This window comes from Rhinolophus sinicus, chromosome 9, assembly GCF_057876585.1.
Source record: "Rhinolophus sinicus isolate RSI-liver-muscle chromosome 9, RSI-T2T, whole genome shotgun sequence".
NCBI classification, from domain to species: domain Eukaryota; kingdom Metazoa; phylum Chordata; class Mammalia; order Chiroptera; family Rhinolophidae; genus Rhinolophus; species Rhinolophus sinicus.
This window is the reverse complement of record NC_142509.1, coordinates 36,098,346-36,109,519: the sequence shown is the minus strand read 5'-3', so window position 1 is coordinate 36,109,519 and position 11,174 is coordinate 36,098,346. Positions and strand designations below refer to the sequence as shown.

Here is an 11,174-nt window from a genome sequence, read left to right as displayed (position 1 = left end):
CTCGCCCCGCCCCTCCGCCCGCCCCCGCCCCGCCCCCAGCCCGGCGGACACAGGCCAAGGCCCCCAGCCGGCTCCACACCTCTACCCGCCTCCTTGGCCGTCGCTCCTCCTTCCTCCGAGTGGGGGCGCAGGCCAATTCCCTTCCCCCACACAGCACTCCACCCCGGACTCACCGTCTTGTCCGCACCAGGCTCGGATCTGGTTCATTGGAGAAAATTTGGCCTCAGTGAATCTGACCGATGGAAGCACAACTAGACTTTTTTTTTTTTTTCCCCGTTTTAGTCTTATGTGTCAAAATGTAGACGATTATGCGGCCTCCTCTTCGTGCATCTCTCTAAGGTAACTACTGTTATCCACGCGGGGCTGTGGGTTGCATTTTCAGACACTGCAGGCTCAGCATGCGGACACCTGGCCAGAACCCAGGCACAGTAAGGGGACTGGAGAGGCAGGGCTGGGACAGCCTGCAGACAGATCCGAACAAAACAGTACTGGGCCATCAAAGTGCATCGAAAAGATGCCACCGGAGGTGGTGTGGGACTTTTAAAAACATTGTTGGTTTTGCTTTTTTAAATTATCCGTCTCAAGACTGAAGTCAAAAAAAAAAAAAAAAAAGAAAGAAAAAATCAGTTCTCCCAAGTGTATGCTCTGAAATGTTTGTTATTTTGTTTCTGTTACCCTCAGCTTTCTTATTGGAATATAGGTGTGAAATCATCCAATACAGTGACTAAGGACCCCCCTTGAAGAGGGAAAGTGCTGCTTCTATAACCCTGCCTGTGGTCCCCCACCCTTTCTGTAACCTTGCTGATTCCTCACTGCCTAGCCCGAGCTGACACTGAGTACCTGAAAACCGCACTTGACAAGGCTCTCTTCTCACTCCACTAGGGATATTAACCACTCTTTTATCTAATTCCAATCACCGAAAGCCTTCTTTACCAGAATCACAATAAAATGACAACAATAGCTAATAGTTATCGAATGCTTTTTATTTGCTAGGCACTGGGCTGAACGCTTTCTCTGTATTATCTCGTTTTTAATCCTGGGCACCCCAGCCAATAGCTGTGGTGAAATAAAGACCACAATACAGGGGCTGCTGGCTCCACACCAGCTGTTTCTCAGACTCCTTTTCCATATCAGACAAAAGCAGTGAACGTCACACTTAGCACAGCATCTCCTTTTAAACCAGGCAGCAACCCCTCTGGGTCTAGAACGTCTGCTATAGTGACAACATTAACCACCAACTACCACTCTTTTTAATAATAGTTTTTACTGTGCCGGGCCCTGCTCAGCACTGGTTGGGATCCCAGAGCACTCTGCTAAAACATCTCCAATGAATTCTAATTTATCTGCTTGTGGGTAAGATTTTGAGCCGTCTTACACAGGTTTATACTCTCAATACCTAGCAGGGTGCCTGGAGCGCACCAATGTTTGACAAATGCGGGCGAAATGAAGGCTTGAAAATGTGAGTCAACAACCCCCATCACTTGCTACACTTTGACATTTGGCTTGGTTTTTTGAAATAGCATTTCCTGGGGACACAAGGACACAGCTTCCTTACTCAAGGTTTGTCAAGGTTCATCTCATAACATCTTCAGGGAGATTTGGTTCTCGTGCTAGATCGGTAGTGGATGGGCTGTCGTCGTCAGAATCAGGGTGCCATTCTGGTGTATCTCCAGGGCTGTTTAATGCTTCCCCTGGGGTATTACACAGGCAAAGCTTTTGGGGTATGAATTAGACCTCATTTCCAGGAAAACCCAGGGAGATAAACAATGGAGTTGACCTCTTTGGAGCTGCAACCCTCACACTGCCTCACTGACACGCGTGTGTGGGTGTGTGTGAGTGATCTGGCCCCAGCCTCTGTCCAGCTTCATCTTGCGCCATCCTGGTCCATCAGGTCTGAAAATACATCACACTCCTTCCACCTCAGGGCCTTTGCGCATGCTGTTATCATTGTCTGGAATGTTCTTCCTCTTCCTGTTTGCCTACTCATCTTTCAGCTCAGTTCAGATGTCACTTCCTCTCGGGAGCCTCCTCGGAACCCTCTGCCCTTGCCCTGTGCCCGTTATGGTGCTGTCACAGTGCTCAAGGCTTTATTTCATGGCACCTACCAGTGTTTCGTGACCTAGTTATGATTATTTGATTAAAGTCTGTCTCCTCCACTAGACTGTAAAAGAGGATTGAGTCTGCGTTGCTCATGGCTGTATCTCCAGTGGTCAGCAAAGCAGTACTTACTGTGCTCTCAAATTATTTTGCTCTTTTTTTGCTAGATCTCTACGCATGCATTTGGCTGAGAACCCAGAAATTATCCTTACAGGACTGCCTGCTGGGCCCTCTTCATTCGAGAAACTCCCTTCTAAGACCAACCTTGTCAGCTGTGGTCCTGATGAATGTGTCTGATTCCTTAATCCAGTTGTAGTCACTGTTCTCTATCCCATATGAAGTGGTTGCTAAGATTATTCTGTTTCAGGCCTAGAATGATGAACCTTCCTGAATTGGACCCTAACGAAATCGTCCTCAAGTGGCTCAAGAGAAATGAAGATGCACCACTTCAAAACAACCCCACAGCTACAGGTATCTAACCAGAGGAAAAAGAAATCTCAGGTCAAGACCACAGAGGAAAAGAACTCCAGGATCAAGGAGCCGTGGCATATACAGGATTTCAATCCTCAGCCACGTTCCTGAAGTGAACCAACCTTACCTGCACAGCCTCTCAATTCCACACATTCTATTAGCACCTTTTAGGTAAAACTGGTTTTGGTGTTTATGGATTGTCTTGATTCAGAATTTTTTTCTTTGGGGTATTTCTATTTGTTGAAAAGATCTGTTCACAAATTCGTAAAATACCCTTATATCAGTCTCTTCTGATGGCTGAGATCATTTGTGGCAGGGAAATGATAGTACAATTTGGTTGCCTCCTCTGAAGATGAAAGAATGTCAATGATAAAATGTAAGTGCTAAAATCTAGTTTTATCTTGCATCTATGTCAGACAGACGGAGGCTGCCTCGCTTTAACCGAAATTGCTCACATACTGAAATAACTTAGGTTGAGATAGATAAATTGGTAATACTAAGATTTCCCATTTGTGAATTGCATGTGCTCTAGTCCACAATAATGTAAGACTAGGTGTTGTAGATACTATAATCCTATGAGCTAAATTACATTGAGACACAAAATCATTTTTGACTTTTTTCAAATCCTTTTAGTTCTTCCTTAGAATTTCTTCCTCCTCAGCACACCTACTCAGTGTTCTCTCTACACTAGGCAAGTTGACATGTAGCCACAAACCGATCAAAAAGAGGAGAATTTTAATATTTTGATGCTCAGATTGGAAGTCAGCTTCTGCAGGGGCATTTTAGGTTTCTAACTTGGAGGCGACAGCTCAGAATTTATGACACCTTCCTTAGCCTAGCTCTGTACAAAGCAGGCTAGCCTGCGGGAAACAGCAAGCATTTATATAGAACATAGCCAGCCTCACCCAATTTCTCTTTTCAGCACCCTAATTAAAAAGGCTAAATGGGGTGGCTCCTCCACTCTCATGAAAATCATCTCTGAAGCAGCACTGAAACCTTTGAACAAAGGGCCATTTATACAGCACAATAGAACTTTGATATCTGAAATGCTTAAAAAAAATCCATTCCCATTCCTGAGGAAATTAACTTGCCAGGTTGGGTTTCAGGCAACTAACCTCCCTTATTTCACTCCTGTATACTAAAAAGAAACCAAAGAAAATTACTATTAAAAATATGTTTTATTCACTGAAGCTGATCAATTCTCTTCAAGGACAGAGAGGCACATAGCACATTCTTTAAAAAATTAAATTACAAGCTAAAACGGGAGTGTTTTAGTCTTTAATCATTTTTTTAAAATGCATATAAAACTTCATCTTCCAGCAAACTGTTGTCTGTACACACAGATGGGACTAGAGCCCCAGACAGGACCAGGCTCTGCTTAGCTTTGGGACAGAGGGGCCTCAGTTGTCCGTAACAGAGGAGATAATTTCCAGTTAAAAATATTTTATATCAGATCATTTTATGTCTGTTTGCACAGCAAAATCCAGGGCTAAAACCTCCAGAGACAAGAATACTACTTCTCGTAGATTTGGAGCTGACTCTGATGAGCTACGGGTTATAATTTAAATGTATGCATAGGTTTAAAAAAAAATCAGATACTTAAAAGAGCATTTTATATTTTCTCTTTATATTTCTTTATATATCCCTTATATTTTATATTTATATTTCTCTCTTTGATATTCACTTTTAAAGAGCTTCTCCAGTATTTAACCCGTAGTGGTCTGCATGTTTCCAGGGGAAATCTTTTTCTCTCTTAGCATAATTACAAGTTTGGATATATACAATAGAGAATAAGGCCTAATTTCTTACACGTGAAAAATATTTCTTACACGTGCAAGTGGTTAACTTGAAAAGAAACAAAATGTAGATGTTTAAATATTAACTTTCAGTTTCTGCTCCCTTTTGGTATTAAATGTTGCTTATGAAGGATTACAGTCCTCTTTTTGTTTCCAAGGTTAAGTCTTAGGTATTGATGTCCACTTCCTGCCTTCCACGTAGATGAGAATGGGCTCCTACATCAGGGAAATAAAGTAATAAAATCAATCAGTGAGTGCTGGTTAGTGTGCTATGAGCTCCCAGCCTCTAAAACATGAACTGCACCCTCATTTTCATCAACAAAAGGTCATGCAAAATATTATCAATACGAAAAATTCTCAACAAAGAGAGAGAAGGAACAGAAGCAAGGAAGAAAGGGAGAGGGCTACTTAAGCTTACTGCTTTCACAGAGTTTTTTTAAACGCTCTTACGCTTACACTGAAAACTGGAATGAGTATGCCTTTTAACTACTTAGACTGGATTCTAAAGCGACTGGGCATGTGAAATGAAGGTTTGTGAAAGGAAACTCAAATCAAGAAAGTGCTTACTAGGTCAATAAACCTTTATATAACTTGAAACCCCACAAAGAGTTCTTTCTAGACAGACATTCATATGAAATGTGAATTTAGATTCTGATTTTGAAAGTCCTGTGTATTCACTTCCTCAGATTAACAATTCCAGGGGCACAGAGAAGAAGAAAGTTTTGGTATCTGCATTTCTCTTACAAGTCATTGACATTTTACTCTGATTAAATTTAGAAGGTATGTATAAATAGGTCAAACAAAAGAGAAAGGAATACTGGCAAACAAATGCATGGCCTTAACTCTACATTAGCAGTGCTCCCAAGTTACTTATTAAATATCCATTGTGATATAAGGCGAGCTAAGCAAAGGTGACTTACCTATGAACACTGACAATTGAAGTTGACTTTTGTTGTCAGTTACTGACAGAGGCATTTTTTTGAGCTGACTCTTCTGGGACTTCTAAGTTCTACAAAACAACTGCCAAATTAGTACCCTAGAAACTAGAAAATATTTAAGAAGACAATACACAAATACAGCAAATATGCCTTTAAGAGTCCTTAGGGAATTAATGAAATAGAATGAAGGAATTTTACATAACTACCATCCATCCATCTAACAAAGATGTACTGACTTCCTATTCGTGTGGGACCCTCTGTCTGCCACTGCGGTAGAGCAGCCATGCTGTGTGCTTTCCCATATGTACTGCGGCTCACACTCGGGCCATCAGCTGAGGCCCAAATACACCTGGCTCTCTGTCAGCCTTAATATGCACGATATAGTGAGCCCTAATGAAACAACAGTCATCAATAAGAATCAACAGGGAGGGGGGTGGTAGATGAGGGTAAAGGGGATCCAATATATGGTGCTGGAAGGAGAACTGACTCTGGATGGTGAGCACACGTGATATTTAGATGATGTATTGCAGAATTGTACACCTGAAATCTATGTAACTTTACTAACATTGTCTCCCCAATAAACTTGAATTAAAAGAAGAAGAAGAATCAACAACCTAAGTACCTGCTGAGCGCTCAGTCAGCATTGCTAGGAGATATTTTGAAAAAGAAGGAAGGAGGAGGGCACCTGGGAAGGCATGGGTAGACTCAGGAGGTCCACGTCAGCTGGGTGGGCGAGCCCCCTTCTCTGCAGCTTCCTTCTCCCCATGGGGCCTACATTTGAGCCACCCTAGGATTAGAGGGGCTTCCAGACCCCTGTGCTTTCCTCGTGCTGCCTTCTCTCCACTCAAATTGCCTTCCTATGTATCTCACAATCTGATCTTTTATTTTATTAATGTTTTTTTTTTTCATTTAAAAACATTATTCTAGAAGGGATCCATAGATTTTACCAGCGTGCCACAAAAAACGGTGAAGGACGCTGTCAGGAAACAGCAACCGTCTCAAACCTGTAACGAGGATGTCCAGTGCCACATACCAGTCAAAACTCCAAGTCCAGTTTCAGGCTGAGTCCCTCCCCCTTCCCGCTGTGGGGAAAGGTGATGGGGTCCACTGTGCTAGCTTCTACTCTGCCTTTCCTTTTTCCCACTATTTTTAAATTATTGGTGTGTTTTTTCAATAGTTAATATGTTGATATGGTTTGAAAATAAAAATTATATGGGGCGGCCGGTTGGCTCAGTTGGTTAGAGCTCGGTGCTCTTAACACCCAGGTCACTGGTTCGATTCCCACATGGGCCAGTGAGCTGCGCCCTCCATAACTAGACTGAAAAAAAAACTAAGACTTGACTTGGAGCTGATGGGTCCGGGGAAAACACACTGTTCCCCAATAAAAGTTAAAGTAAGAATAATATGTATTCTTATTCCCATCCCCTTTCGTACACGTGTTAGAATACTACAGGAACCTTTCAGTATCTTGCTTCTTTTCACTAATACACCCTGGAGGTATTTCCTCTTCCTGCCCCACAGCTATAGGTAAAGTCCCAGCCCGAGGACGTGTCACACTATGCACTCAGTTCCTCTTTGCGGGACAGCTGGGCTATCTCCTACCTTTTGCTATTACAGAGCAACACGACAATGAAACACTTATTTGATACACATGCAGATGCAGCTGTAGGAGAGAGGCGTCCCCAGGTGACACTGCTCTGTCAAAGGTTCAGACACATGCAACGTTTAGGAAACATGGCCAGGTTCCCTGCCAGAAGGACCCATCGAATCACTTTGTGCAGCCCTCCTGCCCCCCAACAATGTAGGAGAGTGCGTTTCAGAGAAAGCCTTTGAAATAGGACCCTTGCCCTTAGCAACAGCTGGGAAAACCTCGGTAAAGCAGACAGGCTGCTCAGAACTTTTACCCTGCCTCCTTATTGCAAAAATTAAGAATTTTTCACAAAATGATGTGCCTTTCCGTAACTAGCTATACCTAGTGCAAAAGACGGGGGTGGAGGGGGGAGAAGTGCACTGCCAAGAGGATTTCTGTTGTTTCCCAGCATCTCCAGAATCACTTAAAACACTGGGAAATATATTACATCTGGAGCCAATATTTTTCCCAACTAAATGACAACCTGATTCTAGCTTCGGGATAGTAAGCACGAGATTTGATCCTTTTTCCTCACCTGTAAAATAAAAGGTTGAGATCAGACTTCTCTGCTGAGCCTTTCAAGCTCAAAAATTCTCTTAAAGCCAAGTTTTCACCAACCTCCAACAGTTGTTTTTTTTTCAGTCTGTAACTGAGGTCACTGTTTTGCCTTTTTCCTTCATTTTTCCTATCAGTTCCATCCTCTGTGAGGTATTGTGGGTGCTATGACTGGGGGTGCCACAATGAGTTCGGGGGGGCTCCTTAAGGGACTCAGGGAGGAGCAGGGAGACCGGAATGTAACCAGCTACCAGGTGCTGTCACCTGAGCTCTGATGGCGATACACCCACAAACACATATACACACAGCTGTGCTCTGAGGACAAAAGTGAGGGAGCTGTTGATTATATCTTAGACAGGAACTTGACATAAACCCTAAAGAAGAGGTTAAGAGAAGAGCCTGAGGCCAGCAGCATGAGTGGGATCCCATCACAGATTGTACTGGAATAGTCAGCTCTGCTATGACACTTGTTTTGAAAATGTGAATTTGTTCTAACACATCAGATGTATTAGGGAACAATTTGAGCATAATGTGAAGTATGCATTTGTTTCCATGCAATTTTGTCTACAAGAAACACGAGGTGAACTGTACCCAGCTGGACTGAGCCATAATTTTGATTACGTTCCTTTTTTTTTTTTAATGTATCACTGACAAAGTTTTTGAGTGTTACGCTCCTGGCCCCATTTTTCCTGTAAGCCATGGTTTTTATCACTCTATTCTGCATTGCGTGGTGAGTTTTAGGAAGCCGGGTGTATGCTGTATCACAGCAGAAGTAACTGTGGTTATCATATACTAAACAAGGTTGTGGTATAATAATACATACTCTTCTTTATTAATGCACTAAATAATAAGATCTAGCAACAGGTCTAATATTCTGTAATCCAGAGGTAGTGCTAAGGAGAAATTCTGAGGTAGCGTTATCTGCAGTGATTGTAATGTGATATGAAATGATGTGTGATCGCTACTAGTGACCAAGTCACAAGTACTATCTTCTACTATGGCTTGTTTTCTATACTCATCATTGAAAGAAGTGCTAATTTTCAATTAGAGGCTAATAAAAGTAAACGTATGTGTAACGCTTATTCCCATCAGAATTTATGGATTCCCTGAATTCTATTCAACAAACTCTGATGAAAAATCTCTGCCCGACAAATCCATAGAGATAAAAAGTAGATTAAAGGCGGAGGGGGGCTGTGGGCAGGGTGAATGGGGAGTGACTGCTCATGGGGACAAGGTTTCTTTGGGGAGGACGAAAATGTCCTACAATCACATTGTGGTGATGGTCGCACAACTATGTAAATACAGTAAAACCACTGACTTGTACACTTACGTGGGGGAACTTCATCGTATGGATATTATAGCTCAATAAAGCTGTTAAAAACAAACCTTACCAATTCTTAAAAATACTTTCTGACCCAATGTAAATAAATGGCTTCACTAATGCTTCAAAGAGAGTTTGTCAAGAAAAACAACCTTCCTACTAGAACCCACCACAAAGTCCCTCACGGTTTCCACTTTGAAAAGGTTATATGGCACACATGGTATGTACATAGGAGACACCTTCTCTTACCTATAATAAGCAGTGTGTGATTTATATTGGTTTCTATAAAATTAACAGATAGATTTTGTTATTTTGCAGATTAGGAAACTGGGACCCAAATATAGGAGGTGTGGTTTAATTTAATAGGCAATTACCCGTTGAGGCTCGTGGCAACAAGCAAGTTGATTCTAAAATGGTGAATGTTTTAGTTGCAGATCACCTGTGTCACACAGAACCTGCTCCACGGAACTCTGAGTCTAACAAAATACCGATGGGAAGAAGAACTAAGCAAAAAACACCACCAGAGAGTATTTCATGGGACAAAGCAAGGATGTCTGCCCTCAGTTTCTATTCAACATTGATCTGGAGGTCTTAGCCACAGCAATAAGGTAAGAAAAAGAAATAAGGCATTAGGTTAGAAAAAGAAATTCTTTATTCATAAGTTCCCTGATTGTCTATGTAGAAAAATCCTGAGAATCTACAGAAAATCTACTAGCATAGGTGAATTTAGCAAAGGTGCAAATTATAAGGCAACTGCAGTTTTTTATATCATCAAGAAACAATTTGAAAATTAGATTTAAAATACCATGTATAATGGCATCAATAGACAAAAGATTAGAAATAAATTTAACAAAAGATGTGCAAGACCACCTACAATGAAAACTACAAAATATGGTTAAGAGAAGGAAGACCTAAATAAATGGATACATACTCTGTTCACAGATGTCAATTCTTCCCAAAGTGGTCTATACATTCAATGAAATCACAATATTAGAGTGCATTTTTTTAAATGACAAGTTGATTCTAAAATTGCTAAGGACCTGCAAAACAATTTTGCAAAAGAAAAGCAAAGTAGAGGATGTATACTCCAAGACATCACGACTTTCTGTGGGGTGACGTAATCAATAGTATGGTATTGGTGTCAGGAGGACAACCCGATCCATGGAACTGATCAGAGAGTCCAAAAAAGGTCAACTATACCTCAATCAAGTGGATTTTAAAAGAAAAGTACTTCAGTGTTCTTATAGACCGTTTTTTTTTTTTTTAAATTTTAGTGTTTTGGTCAAGGATACAAAAAAAGTTTAATTCAATGGCTTTGAAACATCTTTATGCACAAGTAATGTACCTGGAATCTTAAATTGAGAGCATCGGTGCCAAGCTCTTATTTTGCAGATGAGGAAAAATAGGATCCAAGTATCCTGATTTCAAGTTCAATGTTCTTTTCACTATTTATGTTCAGGCTATAAAATCTACAAAGCAACTTATATCATTGCTACTGAAATGTTTACTGTGCTCAGAAAAAGCAGTTAACACGTGAAACACTCACTGAGGAATGACAGATTACTAATTACATAATAGATCTAAATAATAATAACCAAGGAATGCTAAAATCATTAAGTGACCTGTAGGGGAACTTTATAATATTAAAGCTCAAGCTGACAAACTCCTGAGCTCCTGACCAAGCTTAACATTACAAGTGGGAAGACCCTCCTGCAATGATGGAACAGGAAGCCGACAGCGTCCTCAGGGAAGGAGTCAGGCCAACGCAAACCCAAAAACTGATCCTGAGTATAATCAAGTAGCTAGATGACGAAATACCAGCTCATAGGAATTATGTGGGGGGCGGCGGGGGGGTGGAGGGATGTTAAATAACAGTGAGGATCCAGTCAGCGAGATCCAGAAAGTGGAACATTCTACAGCACAAATGACCCAATGTTTCTTCCACAAATAAAAGGCATTAGGGAAAAAAAATGGAGAAGATGGAAGAGGAAGAAGAGGAGGAAGAGGGAGGGAGAAGAAACTGTTGGTGGTTAAGAGAGACCTTAAAGGACATATCCAAATGCAAAGTATGAACCCTGGTTGGACATGGATCAGAACAAAGATGAAAAAGACATTTTTGAGAGGAATGGGGAAAACTTAACATGGTCTAGTCATTAGATGGTATCTCAGAATTATTGTTAATTTGGTTGGGTATGATGTTCTGCTTCTCCTTAACAATACCAAAGGATTTAGAGATACATACTAAAGTATTCATGAGTAAAATGACATGATGTCTAGGATTTGCTTCAGAAGAAAACGTGTTTAAGGATGGGGGAAGACAAAAACAAAAATGGCAGAAAGTTGATGGTTGTTGAAGGTCTGTGATT

General features: G+C 41.3%; 1 protein-coding gene and 1 long non-coding RNA gene across 6 annotated transcripts in view; one reads left to right on the top strand and one right to left on the bottom strand.

Moving 5' to 3' along the window:
- The first annotated feature begins 54 nt into the window (after positions 1-54).
- Positions 55-10,880, top strand: LOC109448545 (uncharacterized). Of its 3 annotated transcripts, none has more exons than XR_012492791.2 (4): positions 55-339; positions 2,465-2,739; positions 9,237-9,416; positions 10,763-10,880. It is a non-coding gene; the product is annotated as an uncharacterized LOC109448545 (long non-coding RNA). The 3 variants fall into 3 exon arrangements; XR_016022424.1 differs by lacking the exon at positions 10,763-10,880 and adding an exon at positions 10,083-10,420; XR_002137546.3 differs by lacking the exon at positions 10,763-10,880 and having other exon boundaries at positions 9,237-9,811.
- Positions 3,342-11,174, bottom strand: part of CCDC62 (coiled-coil domain containing 62) — a 34,930-nt gene continuing 27,097 nt past the window's right edge. For all 3 annotated transcript variants that reach the window (XM_074321933.2, XM_074321935.2, XM_074321936.2), the window contains exons 12-13: positions 5,285-5,373; positions 3,342-4,580 (exon numbers count right to left, since the gene is read on the bottom strand). In XM_074321933.2, coding sequence (XP_074178034.2) covers positions 5,320-5,373 — 54 coding nt within the window. In that variant the 3' untranslated portion in view covers positions 3,342-4,580; positions 5,285-5,319. The remainder of the gene's footprint in view (positions 4,581-5,284; positions 5,374-11,174) is intronic.